At 29.3% G+C, this 16,898-nt stretch overlaps 3 protein-coding genes across 4 annotated transcripts; all 3 read right to left on the reverse strand.

The window, feature by feature from the left end:
- Positions 1-504: 504 nt before the first annotated feature.
- Positions 505-4,390, reverse strand: LOC112786587 (wax ester synthase/diacylglycerol acyltransferase 4-like). 2 transcript variants are annotated; one of them, XM_072229426.1, is made up of 5 exons: positions 4,196-4,390; positions 3,026-3,583; positions 2,247-2,600; positions 1,081-1,207; positions 505-833 (listed from the first exon to the last, which is right to left on the reverse strand). In XM_072229426.1, exons 1-5 carry the CDS (start codon positions 4,379-4,381, stop codon positions 757-759), a joined length of 1,302 nt encoding a protein of 433 aa, XP_072085527.1. In that variant the 5' UTR covers positions 4,382-4,390; the 3' UTR covers positions 505-756. The 2 variants fall into 2 exon arrangements, with proteins under 2 accessions (XP_072085527.1, XP_072085526.1); XM_072229425.1 differs by having other exon boundaries at positions 1,070-1,207.
- Positions 4,391-10,360: 5,970 nt separating this feature from the next.
- LOC114926152 (wax ester synthase/diacylglycerol acyltransferase 4-like) lies at positions 10,361-13,230 on the reverse strand. The gene is made up of 4 exons (XM_029296665.2): positions 12,819-13,230; positions 11,894-12,247; positions 11,520-11,657; positions 10,361-10,638 (listed from the first exon to the last, which is right to left on the reverse strand). The coding sequence occupies exons 1-4, from the start codon at positions 13,107-13,109 to the stop codon at positions 10,495-10,497; spliced, it is 927 nt and encodes a 308-aa protein (XP_029152498.2). The 5' UTR covers positions 13,110-13,230; the 3' UTR covers positions 10,361-10,494.
- Positions 13,231-14,490: 1,260 nt separating this feature from the next.
- Positions 14,491-16,834, reverse strand: LOC112786588 (probable pectinesterase 55). Its single transcript, XM_025829958.1, has 6 exons — positions 16,817-16,834; positions 16,245-16,492; positions 15,659-15,818; positions 15,359-15,565; positions 14,763-15,010; positions 14,491-14,653 (listed from the first exon to the last, which is right to left on the reverse strand). Exons 1-6 carry the CDS (start codon positions 16,832-16,834, stop codon positions 14,491-14,493), a joined length of 1,044 nt encoding a protein of 347 aa, XP_025685743.1.
- Positions 16,835-16,898: the final 64 nt, after the last annotated feature.

Below are 16,898 nucleotides of genomic sequence, written 5' to 3' on the forward strand. Positions count from 1 at the left end.
GTCTTTATGCCAGAAAGAGTTATAGGATGATTTAGACATTTAAATCAATGAGTAACCTAGGAAGGTACAAGCAAGAAGAAGGTAATTTTGTCAGAACAAAATGCCAGCCATTGACAATGATTTATGAAAACCATTTGTGCAAACCTAAGCCTTTTAATGTGATTTTTCTTTCAGTCTCTCGGGTAAATTAGGTTGAAACCATCTTTAATTGATTTGCTTTAGTTTATAGAGTGGAATCAGAGCAATCTACATTGACATTTTACAAAAATAATGATATAAGCTTGGGTGATACGATTGCAGCTAAACGGATATCTAAAACAACAAAAGACGTGATAAATAGATAGACATCTGTTTTTTACATTCTTCTCTTATGCTTTTTCATGGGATATCTAAAACAACAAAAACGATTTACAGTGGGTTAAATTGCTATAACGTGAGATATTCCAAACACTAAATTGTAATGATTTGCCAAGTTATAAGTCGAATCTTTGAAAAAAAAAAAGAAACACTAAATTGTAATGATTTAATTAGCCAATAAATAAAATGTAACATACATCTTTCAAAGACTAAACTAAAGTTTTTCTCATTATTTTATTGTAAAATAACAGTAGACTCATACAATGAGAGAGCATATAGAGCAACAAAGACTCATACTGTCATACAATAAGAGAGCATAATGTAAAACAAAATCATGTTTTATTTGCTGCATTGAAAATCATCTCCTTAGCAGTTTCAAAACATGAAAGCAGTTGGTGTTCATCTATGACTCCTTTCTCCACTCCAAATGCAATGTGTAAGTTCCCCATGTAACTTAATATTGTTACCAGCACGCTCTGCATAAATTTTTTGAAACAATGTCATTTACCATTTATTTATAATAGGTACTAAAAAATTATATAATATTATACTTTAATGGCCCTACTCACTTTTTTAAAATGTCTGCATATTATTTTTATCTGTTTAATTTGAACCTTGTACTCCTAAATCTTTATTTTGGGTTGTGGGTTCTCATTAAAAAATTTTCAGGATTTTTATTTTCAATTTATTTTTAAGATGAACAAGAGAGCACCTGAGGTATACCAATTGACATAAAATAAAATCCTTTGATGGGATGATTAGCAAAAGCCACTTGTTCCACAGGTCCAACCACATTTGAGATGCTAACACTTGAATTTTCTATTGTCTTGTACACATGCTTTGCTGCAGCCTGAAATAAATTGAATAACATTAAATAACTACAAATGTTGTTTATCATTTTCATGCCATTTATCTTATATATTCTATTTTCTTTAATAAAAGAATTAATGTCAATTATGGAGTGTAATTCTTCTATTATAAACTATGATAACATATTGTAAGCCTGTTAAGAAAAGATAGTGAAGAAACGAAGAAAAGAAAACATTAGAGTTTATTACTTGCTATAGTAGACTTTTAACAGTGAAAAAGTTGATATATTAATCATCTCGGATAAAATTTGCATATACAATATTTAAATTTTGAAGAATTGATTTGTCTCCAACCATTTGTAAAAACCAAAATAGATATGTATTCCTTTTTTTTTTCCTTTGGTGAATTAACGCATTACTTGGTTAAGGAATTAATTAAGGAAACTTTGCCTTGATTAGTATTCATGCTTAGGGTGGCAATGGGTAGGATAGGGTAGGGTTTGGATCCAACCCTAACCCTACCCGCGGGTTGAAATTTTTATATAAACTCAACCCTATTCTATTCGCGGGTTAAAAATATTTCAACCCTAACTCTACTCCACTTAACCCGTAGGAACCCGACCCTACCCACATATTATAGAAAAGATACACTATTATTATATAACTTGATGATAATTCAAAATAGAACTGGTTTTTATGTAAAAAAAGATATTAAATTAGCAATTAATGATTTTTTTAGTGGCTAAAGATCTTTTGCATTTAGTGAGAGGTCTTTGGTTCAATATCTACGTAAAATATATTTTTATATAAGTATATAACATATACATATATAGAGTGCGGGTTGATCGGATAGGATTGAGGCTCAACCTGCACCCTACCCTACCCGCACGAGAACCTTACCCGCACCCTACCCTACCCGCTGCGGATCGGATTGGCAACCCTACCCGACCAGGTGGGATCGGGTTGGGTGCCCGCGGGTAGGGTTATTGCCACATTCATGCTTATATTTGTAATTGTTGGTTATCAAGAAAAATCATTTTTTTTTCCGACAAGAAATGCTAAAGTTGAGCGAAAACAAACCTCTGGGCCTTTGATTTTATCCAGCAAGCCCAAAAACACACTACTAAAAGGTAGCGCCAAAGAAATTCTGAGCCCACTAATGATTTTATGGGCCTCCAAAACAAAGTCAAGTGGGTTGGATGTATTGGCATCGCTTAATTCGGGTATGGGAAGGTGCAGGTAATGAAATTGATTCCCCCATGAAGACTCTGAATTAGTTTGAAGCATCTCCCCCACTGATTTGTAAGCTCTAATTTTTCTTGTATTAACCAACACTAATGCTGTTGTTTTTGCTTTTCTTGATTCATAACTCTTTGCTTCCATGTATAACCTTATGCCCAGGAAGATCATGCCCACTAGGGTATCATTTGTGGTCTGGATCATTAACAATATAAAGAGTTATATATATTTATTGTCATTTTGGAAAATTTAGACAACCTTAACCTTTTTTAAGGAAAAAAATAATATACTGTGTTAAATAAATTAGTGTAATATAAATAACTTATTTATTCACAAGTATGTGTTCATTGTTCAACATAATAATAATATTAATGATAATACATAGTAATTAAGTACGCTTTAGATCGAAACTAAACTTGTACACACGCAAGATGCTCTCTAACAAAAGTATCCTACGTGGCACTCCAACCCTCCAAAAACAGGGTACTTTTGTTACACGAAAGGCATCTTACGTGGGTACAAATTTAATTTCAATTTAGTGTGGGTTGTTTTCATCTTTCATGGATACAAATGGTCATTTATTCACAAAAAAAAAAATAAGAAGAAAGAAAAACACTTACCACTTTGAGCTTATTTTTGACCACTTTAAAGCTATCCAAAGAGAGAGAGATATTTGAGATACCAAAACCATGTTTGAATTCCTTATTCTCTGGCCTTATTGGTGATTGATCATCAACAATGAAATTTGAACCTCTTAATATGTTCCATCCAAAATCAGATGCACTTTTAAACATTGAAAAGATGGATTCAGGTAATCTCTTAATAGATGAAGTTGTTGCATGGCTTGAAGGAAAGGTTATGGGAATTGAAGGATCATCAACTCTTTTGACACATGAAAGCAATGACCCCATTAGGGTGTAGCCATCTCCTAAGGAATGGTGTAACTTAACTACCGATGTACCCGCAGCATTGTTTTTTCTTGTTGGATACTTAATTAAATGCACTTCCCAAAGTGGTTTATCTTGTGCTAACTTTTCACCTCCTATATTTGACATGTATTCATCAAATTCTTCATCATAGAATTTCAGACCCTTCTTTGCAAATATTGGACTCTTGATGTGTTCTTTTAGATTCACATCAACTTGTTTCCATTGCTTCTTTCCTTTTTTGTCTTCAATCTGATAATTTTTTACTCCGTTAAAAGATTTTGTTATTCCGTTAAAAATACTACTACTGTATCTCGATTTAATTTTTTACAAATAACTGTAAGATGGTAAGTTAATGGATCTCTCATCTTATAAATTTTTCACTTTTTTTTTTGCTTTCTTTGATGTGAGACTAATTTTAACACTTTTCACACTTGTAACATTAACAATCATGTTATGTGCACATATAAAAAATTATTAGTCACCAAATTAATTATCTGTAATCTTTTATATAAAATATATGTTAAAATATAAAATATATATAAAAAATAAGTTAAACAATATATATACTATAAATAAATATATGATACTTATTGGGTTGTTTTTTGTGTAACAAGTAAATATTTTTGCTTAGAAAGTAATATTTATCTTATCCAATTATATATGTTGATTTAAATTTAGTTAAATGTTGTTAGAAAATAAAGAGAGCAAAACTAACATCAATGATTATTAAATATATCATGATATATAGTGATGAGTCATCTTGCTAATAAAAAGTTCAATTGTTAAAAGTTTTTCATATCATAAATCTTATTTAATTTATATGATATATATGTATACACTAAAGTTGACATGAGATTTTACCATGATAGAAGAGAAACGTTTGTTGAGGGGAACAAACACGTCTTTAAGCACTTGCATGATCTTTGATTCATCAATTGGAATCTCCAACTCAAAAACGACTATTATAAATACGTTCAAGGCAGAGGTGTTGAGGTAACTCGACATTGGACTCACCGCCATTGGAGCATCTTTCTCAAACTCACTCATTTTTCTACGTTTTCAATATAAACTGTTTGAAGAAAAAGAAGACACACAAGTACGTGTATTTATATCGAGAAGCTTAGTTAGTTAGTTTCTCATGTGGGTAAATACATCACGTTTAATGTGTCTTTATTTTATTTCTAATATTTTTTAATAATGTTTTTTTTTTTTTTCAAAATGTTAGAAGTAACACTCGAATTCAAGACTCTAAGTAAGGATCGAAAGATTATGTCATTTGAATTATAAATCGTTGATATTTTTTAATGTATTTTAGCAGCAATATTACATAAATAGTAAACATTATTATTTTAGATAGGTAATTAGCCAACAATAATTTATACCTATATTTATCCAAGACACATGAAGTACATAATTTGTATATATATTTATCAGAATTTATACGCATAAATTAACACAATTTGTACCCATATTTACCAGAGTATATACATACAAATCAGTAAAATTTATTTGTTGAAATTAATTTGATATTTGTACTAGCTAATTATACTAACCAAAATTGCTAAAAGCGGTTGGCCCTCAAAATTTTTTGATATTTTAATTTTATCCTTATTAGTGATTTTTTATATGAAAACTTATATACAATTGTTTTCACGTGAAAAGTTAATAATTAAAAATTATTAAATAATTTGATAAATATAATTAAATTATTATTTAATAACTTTTAACTATTAATTTCAGATGAAAAGAAATTACACATAATTTTTTATTTTTTTAATCACTTGACTGTGCCATACTTTTAGAGCCACATTAGCTAGCTATTAAAACATCCCACATGACATTAGTTGTGCCAAATCAGCAGCTAAGTCATGTTAAAAAATTTTTCTGAACTTGTATGTAGTTCGAAATATAATCTAAACGACTAAAATAGTGCAATTAAAATCTCAAAAATAAAATTAGTACATAAGTTAAATATGAGGGATTATTTTAAAGATTTAGTCTGCCAATAATTATTGAATATTTTTTTTACTCTTATAAAAACTACTCGTTGTCATTATCTAAATCTGTTTTAGATAGATTTAGGGAAACTTATTTAAATATGCATGAATTCTAAATTCATATGCGCTCTTCATTCATAAAAGCGAACGTGGAGTTGTTCTTCTACTTTTATATGTTGATGACATGATCATTACTGAGGAAGATGTTGATGGTATCTCTGATCTCAAGGCTCACTTCACCGTACCTTTGAGATGAAAGATCTTGGTTCTCTCAGCTATTTTCTTGGTCTCGAGGTCATCTCCACCGATTATGGCATCTATCTCTCTCAGGCTAAGTATGCTTCAGATCTTCTTGTTCGCGCTGGGATTCCAGATAGTCGCACTGAGTCTACTCCTCTTGAGCCTAATGTTCGATTTACCCCTATGGATGGCACTGTTTTGGATAATCCAACTCTCTATCGACAGTTAGTTGGCGGTCTCGTCTATTTGACTGTCACCCGACCAGACATCACCTATCCGGTTCATGTACTTAGCCAGTTCTTGTCAGCTCCTCGTACTACTCACTAAGCGGCAGTTCTTCGCATTCTTCGCTACATCAAAGGCACTCTATTTCATGGCCTTTATTTTTCTGCCCATTCCTCTTTGTCTCTTCAGGCTTACTCCGATGCTGATTGGGTTGGTGATCACACTGATCGTCGTTCTACTACTGGTTACTGTTTGTTTCTTGGCGACGCTCTCATTTCTTGGCGTGTTAAGAAGCAAACGTTCACTGCTCGCTCAAGCACAGAAGCTGAGTACTGTGCCCTCGCTGACACCACTGCTGAAGTTATCTCGGTTCGTTGGCTTCTCGAAGATTTGGGTGCTCCTCAGTCGTCCCCTACTGATGTTTTTTGTGATAACCGCAGTGCTATTCAGATCGCCCATAATGATGTGTTTCATGAACGCACCAAACACATTGAGATTGATTGTCACTTTGTTCGGCAACGTATCCTTATTGATGCTGTTCGTCTCATTGATGTTGGAACACTAGATCAGACTACTGATATCTTCACAAAAGCTCATTACCCGACTCGTTTCCGGACTTTGTTATCCAAACTCAAGTTGGTATCCTTAGCTCCCACTTGAGTTTGAGGGGGGATGTTAGAGAATCATTAGAATCAATTAGTATCGTCTATATTTATATAGTATATCTGTACATTAATTGTAGGATTCTATGTCTTTATTACTTTGATTCATTTAGCACCTATAAATACCCCTTGTATATTGTACCTTTTTATCACAACTCAATAATACACTTTTCAGATTACTCTTTCTTGTTTCTAACACTTACAATTGATCTATGATTCTTTTATAACAAATTATTAAGTTTATTGGTGAATGAATTTTGAGTAAGGATTATAAAGTTGTATGCTCTTTGTTAAATTTCTAGCTTCTTTACTTAATTTTGAGTGAAGATCCTAAAGTTGTATTCTAAATTTATTTTCTTTGTTATCTTCTACATAAATCTCTATGTTACATATAGCTGGCACATTATTTATATGTCAAGACTAAAAAATTACCCTCATTATTAAAGATATAAATATATGTTGGCTACTTGTAAATTTTAGGTATATATCCCTTTAGTTTTATAAATACAAAGAATTTAAAGATGGAAAAAATCCTGTTAGATGGACCAACAAGAATATAAAGGCTAGGATGAGCACAAGACAAACCAATAACAATAGTAACAATAATTCATATATAAATTCTTAATACTTTAAAGTCTCTAATTCCTGTTAAACAGGTTAATTCACCCATCTTCTCAGTCAAATTTTTTATGTAAGTGTTGAATAAATAAAATTTTAAAAATTTAACTATAAGACAATTAAGTAAAAGTACTATTATAAAACAAAATTTTCTCCTTTCAAAATAATAGAAGAATAATTTGTTCAACGGGAGTAATGTTTAAAAAATTTTAAAGTAATATTTTTTTTTTAGAATAAAATAATTAATCTGAAATTCAATTTAGTGTTTACTCTAAAAATCACTTATATGTAAAGATCAAACAATGTCTATTAACATTAAAAATATGTTGGCTATTTATACATTTTAGGTATATGTTTCTCACTCTCTCCTCACGTTTTAAGTATGTTTTATGACTCAAGATAACTGATATGGATAAGTGAGATACAAATACATTAAAAAATATAAAAATAATAAATTATTAAAATAGTATTTAAAAGTTTACATTGTTAATAAAAAAAATTTTAAAAATGCTAATAATAAATAAGTTTTTAAAAGATTTAAAAACGCGATAAAAAGAACTAGCTTAAATATAAATTCTAAAAAAAATTTTAGAAATTAAATTTTGATACAAATTTTTGTAATTATTATTAAAAAATAAAATATTTTTATCTTTAAAATTTAATAATTTTTTGTCAAGTAATTTAAAATATTATTGTGAATGACCATTTTTTTTGAAAAATAAAAAGAAAAATCTGAAATTCAAATTTTATTTCAAATTTTTTTTGTATACCTTCTAAATATTTATTTAAATATTGTCACAAAATAGATAAAATAAATAATTTGTTTGTTAAATATAAAATTTTTTTTATTACTTATAAAAAAATATAATATTTATTAGTTCTTCTTGTCATATTTTCAAATCATTCTTTAAGAATTATTTTGTAAATTTTTTTTGTCAACAGTTAAATTTTTTGAAAAACAAATTAGTAGTTAATATTATAAATAAAGACTAAGTAGGATTTTAGCTTCGGTAACTTTGACCGAAAATAAAAAATTTTCTCTAAAATATTTTTGTATTTACAATCAACTCAAACATTGAATTTTATTTAAAATCGTCTTTTTTCTATTTTTTGGACAAAACTACCTTCATCTTCCCAACTCAATGTTAATCAAATTTTCTATATCCAAACCAAATTCATCGAGGCTCTTCTTCATTTCATTTTTTTCCCAGATAATTTATCCTCATAAAAGCTAAAAAAAAAAAGGTGAAGTGATCAACACAATAACATAACACAGTGTTAATGTTAAAAAAAAAAAAACAAACAAACAAAAAGAAAAGCTACTGTTAGGAGCGGCAACATACATTGTACTCGTGGGTATTTAATCCGACCCTATTTAGTCGAATAGAGTTGCCAATTCGATCCGCAGCAGATAGGATAAGGTGCGGGTAGAGTTCTCATGCAGATTGAGTAGGGTGCGGTAAGGGTGCACATGGGATCGTGTGAAATCGGGTTTGTCTTAACTCGAACTCGACCCTAAATAATGATCAAGTCTATTTTTGAAATCCTTACCCGACCTTAGATCCGATAAAATCACACTACTTTCGCACCACACTAAAACCGTGTCTCGACTAGGTGAAGTCTGGATCTTGATAAACTTTATGTCAAAAAATTATGATATACTCATTTATAAACAAGAAAAAAATACTTGTTATAGAGAAGTTAACAACCATACTTGAACTTGTATTTGTCCATAAATTCTAATTTTATGCTTCTTTGATCTATTTCCTACTTTAACAAAAAACAAAATAATAAGCTTATAATTAAGAGAAAGTCTAGAGGGCCAGCATTTTTATTAAAATCTGGCCAACACTTAACCAGCAAAAGAAAAGTGAGTAATCTCACACCATTAGATGTAATCTCACACAATTAAAAACACAAGTGATGGCTAATTAATGGCTACAAATCACAATACCTGCTGACCCTGTCACTCCTCTATAATTAATATAACAAAATATTGTAATTAATTTAAAACATATATACCTTTTTTAGTTCTCCTAGGATGCACATGAGTCGGGTGAAGCTGGGTTCGTCTTGACCCGGACCCGACCCTAAACAATGACTGGGTCTATTTTTAATACCCTTATCCGTCCTTAAATTCGGTGAAATCACATTAAATTAGCCTTAAAGTATTCGGGTCCTGACCGGATCTTTGAGCCGGACCGTGTCATGTGCACCGTTAAGGTACGGGTTGAACCTCAATCCTACCCGACCAACCCGCACTTTATATATGTATATGTTATATACTTGTATAAAAATACGTTTTAAGTGGATGTTGAAAAAAAAACCTTTTACTAAATGTAAAAGATCCTTAGTCACTAAAAGAAGATCATTAATTGATAATTTAATACTTTTTTTTTTAATTTTTCACAAAGGGAAGAAAGCATGAAGTTGAAATAACTCACTTAAAACCCCTTTTAAAGGATTACGCGATACGATTGAATCAAATAAGCCATTTTAGAATAAATATTCAGCTACTTGTGAACCTTTGAGTATTGTCGTATTCAACGTTTGTTCAATTACTTTTTTACCCGCAAATGCAATGTAAGCATCGGGTTCGGCAATAATGATATCGCCCAACATGCCGAAACTGGCGGTCACCCCACCAGTAGTAAGAGATGTAAGGATGGGTACATAAAATAACCTTTTATTTTTTTGATACTCATATAAAGCAGCAGATATTTTAGCCATTTACATCAAACTCAAACTTCCTTCTTGCATACGTGCTCCTCCGGACGCACATACTAGAATAAGAGGTAAAAGTTGACATGTTCGACTAAACGGGCTATTTTCTCGCCTACTACAGATCCATACTACCCCCCATAAACTGAAAATCCATGATCCTAATTGCTATAGAAATCCCGTTTAGTTAACCTGTGCCTATTTGAACAGCTTCAGTTAATCCTGTTTTTCTTTGATAAGAGTCCATACGATTCTTATAGGATTCGGATTCCTCTTCCGAATGAATTTTCTATATTAAATTATTATCAATTTATATAATAATATTGTATCTTTTTTGTAACCCGCGAATAAAATTAGATACTCACGAATTAAAAACAGTTAAACAAATAGAGTTAGGGTTGAGATATTCTTAACTTACGAATAAGATAAAATTGAGTTTATATAAAAATTTCAATTCGCGAATAGCATTAGGGTTGATTCCAAATTCTACCCTATCCTATCTATTACCACGGCTAGCTACTGGCCACAAAAAACCTAAATAAAAGAAAATATCACACCCAATAAATTAAATGCTGCCACTTGTATAAATTAAAGTTTTGCTCAATATTTTATTGTAACATAAGAATAGACTTATACAATAAGAGAGCATAATGCATTTCCAATTTTGTAAAACAAATAAAATATGTGTAAAACAAAATCATATTTTATTTGCTGCATTGAAAATCATCTCCTTAGCAGTTTCAAAACATGAAAGCAGTTGGTGTTCATCTATCACTCCTTTATCCACTCCAAATGCAATGTGTATGTTCCCCATGTAACTTAATATTGTCACACTCAGGCTCTGCATGTGTTTTTCGAAACAATATCATTTATCATGTTAGTATTTATGATACGTACTAAAAAATTATATAATATAATATTTTAATGTCCTACTTACTTCTTTAAAAAGTCTGCATATCATTTTTATTTATTTAATTTAAATTTTATACTCCTAAATTTCTATTTTGGGTTGTGAATTTTCATTAAAGTTTTTCAAAAAATATACTTTTTATCCCTTAAATTTAAAAAAAAAAAAAAATATTTTTACATTTTATTTTATTTTTATTTTATCTAAAAAAAATATTTATTTTAAATATACTCATGTCACCTAATTTTTTAAAAAATTTAGAATCGATATAACAATAAACCAACAACTTTCCAAAAAAACCTTTAGCACAAACAAACTAAATACAAAATTCTGTTATTCACTCTTAATTAGTAGTTTTCAAGTATTATTATTGGATTAGTCCTAATTTTTTGATAATTTAACTGTCAAGTACATTTGATACAAATAAATTTTTTTTAAAATAAAATTAAAATAAAATAAAATTTAAGAGTATTTTAAAATTTTTAACAGATTTTAAATTAAAATATACCTTTTTTTTACTTTGTTTTATTGTAGTCCATTTTATCTTGTACAAATCTTTTATTTTATCTAAAAAAATATTTTATTATTGGATTAGTCCATTTAACTGTTAAGGTACATTTGATACAAATAAAATTTTTTTAAAATAAAATTAAAATAAAATAAAATTTAAGAGTATTTTAAAACTTTTGACAAATTTTAAATAAAAAAATACGTTTTTTTTTTTTACTTTGTTTTATTATAGTCCATTTTATCTTGCACATATCTTTTATTTTATGTATAGTTTAAGATGAAGAAGAGATTAGAAGTGAACGCACAGTAGGTAGACCAGTTGCTGTAAAATAAAATCGTTTAATGGGATGATTAGCCAAAGCCACTTGTTCCACAGGTCCAACCACATTTGAGATTATAACACTTGAATTTGCCACCGTCTTGTAAGCATGTTTTGCTGCTGCCTGAAAATTATTCAATAACATTAAATAAATTAACCCGTTAAAGATGAATTCATTTAAGGGTTTATCGTTGGTTAATATATTATTGTATTTATAAAATAAAATTTAAATTCTGACACTTGATTAAATAGATAAGTGAGTTGACCATTTAACCAATTCGAGTTGGTTAACTAATTTGAGGTTTACTCAAAATAAAACTATTTTTTTTGTTGGACAAGAAATGTTGAGCTACAACAAACCTCTGTGCCTTTAATTTTGTCCAGCATCCGCAAAATCAAACCGCTTAAAGGAAGGACCGAAGAATTTCTGAGCCCAATAATGATTTTGTGGGCCTCCAAAACAAAGTCAAGTGGGTTGCATGTATTGGCATCGCTTAATTTGGGTATTGGAAGGTGGAGGGAATGAAATCGATTCCCCCATGAAGTGTCTGAATTAGTTTGAAGCATCTCCTCCACTGATTTGTAAGCTCTAATTTTTCTTGCATTAAGCATCACTATTGCTGTTGCTTGTGTTTTTCTTGATTCATAACTCTTTGCTTCCATATATAACCTTATTCCCAGGAAGATCATGCCAACTAGGGTATCATTTGTGGTCTGGATCATTAACAATATAAAGAGTTATATTTATTATCATTAACAATATAACCTTTTCTTAAGGAAAAAATAATATACTTTGTTAAATAAATTACCGTAATATAAATAAATTAATTTTTCACAAGTATGTGTTCAATATAATAATAATAATAATAATAATAATAATAATAATAATAATAATAATAATAATAATAATAATAATAATAATAATACATAGTAATTAAGTATTTAATTTATTTAAAATAATAAATTTTCAAATGAATGTTAACAACTTTGTCTCAATTTTTCTAGTAAAAAATATTACACTAACAAGTCTACAACAATTTTGACAAACAACAGTATTTTGGATTACAAATCGCCACTAAACTAATTTACAGCTATTTCATATTGTTATGAAAACTCTTTTGCGACAGTTTTGAGCAACCACCTATGTTACGAGTGCAATTTGGGAAGCAAGTATTTTTTTTATTAAAAAAATACTATAATTATTAGAAAATAGAATATATAAGTGTTTGCAAACCATAATTTCTCTTCAGGAAAAAAAAAGAAGAAGAGAAAGAAAAACACTTACCACTTTGAGCTTATTTTTTACCACTTTAAAGCTATCCAAAGAGAGAGTGACATTTGAGATACCAAAACCATGTTTGAATTCCTTATTCTCTGGCCTTATTGGTGATTGATCATCAACAATAAAATTTGAACCTCTTAATATGTTCCATCCAAAATCAGATGCACTTTTAAACATTGAAAAGATGGATTCAGGTAATCTCTTAATAGATGAAGTTGTTGCATGGCTTGAAGGAAAGGTTATGGGAATTGAAGGATCATCAACTCTTTTGACACATGAAAGCAATGACCCCATTAGGGTGTAGCCATCTCCTAAGGAATGGTGTAACTTAACTACCGATGTACCCGCAGCATTGTTTTTCCTTGTTGGATACTTAATTAGATGCACTTCCCAAAGTGGTTTATCTTGTGCTAATTTTTCACCTCCTATCTTTGACATGTATTCATCAAATTCTTCATCATAGAATTTCACACCCTTCTTTGCAAATATTGGAATCTTCATGTGTTCTTTTAGATTCACATCAACTTGTTTCCATTGCTTCTTTCCTTTTTTGTCTTCAATTTGATAAATTTGTTATTCCGTTAAAAATAGGATAAATAGTCAAATTCGTCTCTAAAAAATTATTTATTTTTCAAATAATAATAAGGTGAAAACTCAGGTGAAGTCGACTTCACTTGAAGTTGATAGCTGAGAGCCTTTAGACGATTTGACTGATTTGACTAAATTTTCATCCAACGGCTCTCAGGTATCAACTTCACGTAAAGTCGACTTCACCTGAGTTCTCACCTAATAATAATAGAATTTACCATGATAGAAGAGAAACGTTTGTTGAGGGGAACAAACACGTCTCCAAGCATTTGCATGACCTTTGATTCATCAATTGGAATCTGAGACTCAAAAACCACCATTATAGATACGTTATAGGCAGAGGAGTTGAGGTAACTCGATATTGGACTCACCGCCATTGGAGCATCTTTCTCAAACTCACTCATATTTTTTTATGTTTTTTTTTTTCAATCCAAATTATTTTGAAGAAAAAGAAGACAAACATGTATTTATATCGAGAAGGTTTCTCATGTTGGTGAATACCTCACGTTTAATATGTTTTTATTTTTATTTTCAATATTTTAAATTTATCTCTATTATTAATATTTTAAGTAGAGAGTTGAGATTCATGTATAATTATTTTTATTAATATATAAATTTTTGTAGATTTAGGCTTTATCTATTTTTAGGTTTGGTTTCAAATTGTGGGCCAAAATATTAATAGTGCCTCCATTATTAAAGATATAAAAAAATGTGGGCTTCTTTTAATTTTTAGGTATATATCCCTTTAGTTCTATAAATACAAAGAGAGTTCTAAGATAAAAAAAAAAATTTCTCTTAATGGCTATTTATGTACTTTTTAATTAAGCTGCTTCCGGATTTGAACCTTGGTAAATACACTAAGTATTGAAAAAAAAAAATCTTTTAGTGTTGTGTAAATGAATGTATAATATAGGTGTGTTGTGATAAATATTTATAGAATTAATTGCTAAAATTAATAATTTAAAAAAAATGAGTAATCTCAATTTTCAATAAGAAAGTATTTCTAATTTTAATTTTTTAATAATCTAATAAAATAATAACGAGTTATATTCTACCTAAAATGGTATTGACAATGTTGTTGTTTTTTTTAAAACCGTTGGTTGAGATCAAGCCATCCTTCAGAGTCTATGAAACTCGTACTTGTCATCATATTAACCGTCTCTAAATCCAATTTTGTAATCCAATTAACTCGTTTGGAGGTATCAGAACCTGGTCCAAAATTGCCATACTCTGCAAACGTAATGTTATTCCTAAAAAAAAAAATATTTTATACATTAATATTTTTGTTTTGTATTTAACATGAATTAATAATGTTGTTAATAAGATGATTAGTATAGTGATAGAGACATAAAGTCTTACTCATGTTGAGAGGAATCCCATGGATCCCAACCAGCGGGTTGAATAATGTTGGCCATACTTGTATTGTAGAAAAGAACTCTGGCATAAGGTCTCCAGGGTCTTCCCAAAAAAGTAGAACCATCTCCAAATACATTACAATTATTGAACACAAACCCATTTGAATCTCCTGGATTTTCTCTCCCTTGCGCTGTTATATATCCTATAAATCCTTCTCCTAATTCCCTTCCAATTACATTTATGCCACACCTCTGTCATTACCAACACAATAATACATTTAATTAATCATCAATTCTCATTCAATCTATTTTTATGTTACCGTGGCTAAACAATTTTAACATTATTTAAAAAATATTATTAAAATTATATATATATATATATATATATATATATATATATATATATATAACACATTAAATCTCAAATCAATTTTTAATATATATAATTCTATAAATATTTATGTAGCATTTATAAGACTTAAAATAAAATTAAATTAAAATTAAGCATTAAAGATGCTCTTACTACTAAAAAACGTTATTTTAACGATAATAATAAATACTATAGCATGCACCTTTTATATTTTAAAGAAATTCAATTACCTCAAACAATGACTGGCCAGCACCGAAGATAAAATCAACGGCACCTTGAATAGTACAAAGTTTATAATAATGTTTTCCATGATTATCCCACAAAGTATCTTGCAATCCGAAGAATCCAACTCTATAAAAGTAAGACTTGTCTCCGCTTATCATTGCAGCTACTGCAGGAACTCTGGGGTTCGTATTTATTGGATTGTTATATGTATTCTGTTTCACAAAAAATAGATGGATTAATTAAAATAGGCAGAGAATGATATAATAATTAATTAATTAATTGATTAATTAATTATGGTTAGTTACCCTAAAAGAGATAGATTTGACGACGATATTATCAGCATTGGATTGGAAGGTGGGGCTCTGAGCAGTTGTATTATGGTCATCCCATTCAACCCACGTTTTCATCTTTCCACTTCCCTTCAATATTATGTATGGTTTATCACTTAGAATCGTCACTTTTTCCCTGTAATACCAAATTTCTTAAGTCAAATTAAATAAAAGAGTTACATACTACAACTGAAAATAATAGTAAATAGTGAATTAGGTAGTAAATTTTATTATGATTATGATCACTGTATATTAGTTCGTCTCATATTTTTTCTAATTATTATTTATCAGACTATTCTGTTGGACAGTTTTTCGAGGATGCAAGGCAAACTACAACTAATTATCGTTTCGAATGGAACTACTTATTTGTGGTACAGTAGTTGTATGATGTATCAATAACAAGGCAATATGAAAGCATAAATTAAAAATGAGACTCTTTTCTTATTTTGCAACATGCTGAATGAAGGCAATAAATGTTCATATATGGAAAGCCAGATGTGTCTATAGTTTCTCCGGAGATTGTATCTAAAGTACATCTAGAGTTGAATATTGAATTTATTACCTGTAAATACCAGCCTTCACATTAATTAAAACCCAATACTTATTGTTGGAAGGGACAAAATCAATGGCAGATTGAATTGTAAAAAAGTTGCCATGTCCCAAAGAATCCACAACAATTTTGCTGAATGGAAGGATTTTGTTTCTAACAGTTCGGTAATTCTGACCATTAATAGCTCCTAAATTTAACAGCACAAACACACAAATCCACCAACGAACAAAAAATTGCAACATCTTCAATGAATTCAACACCTGTGTTAATAGTTGGAATCAAATTCAAGTTTTTTGTATATAGATATAAGAAGTAGAGAAGAAGAGGTGACAACAATATATTTGGTAGTGGAATTAAGGAATGAAGTGATGATCATGTATTTAATATTTATGGATTTTGGAAGGAACTTTTTATTTTTCAATTTAACATGTAAGTTTTTTATATTAGAAACAATTTTATTCCGAGTGTATGAGATTTTATAGGAGGTATGATAAAGAAGTTATTGAAAGTTTAGGGGGTTTAATAAATTTAAAGCATTATTTAATGAAATGGTTGGAAAGGAAATAAGAAAAAGAATACTATACCTTCAAAGAACCTGTCATTGTCAACATAAATCAAAGGGATGAAAATTGAAAGAGATTAGCACACAGAATTACTTTAGTATTG

Source organism: Arachis hypogaea, chromosome 20, assembly GCF_003086295.3.
Source record: "Arachis hypogaea cultivar Tifrunner chromosome 20, arahy.Tifrunner.gnm2.J5K5, whole genome shotgun sequence".
In the NCBI taxonomy this organism is placed as follows: domain Eukaryota; kingdom Viridiplantae; phylum Streptophyta; class Magnoliopsida; order Fabales; family Fabaceae; genus Arachis; species Arachis hypogaea.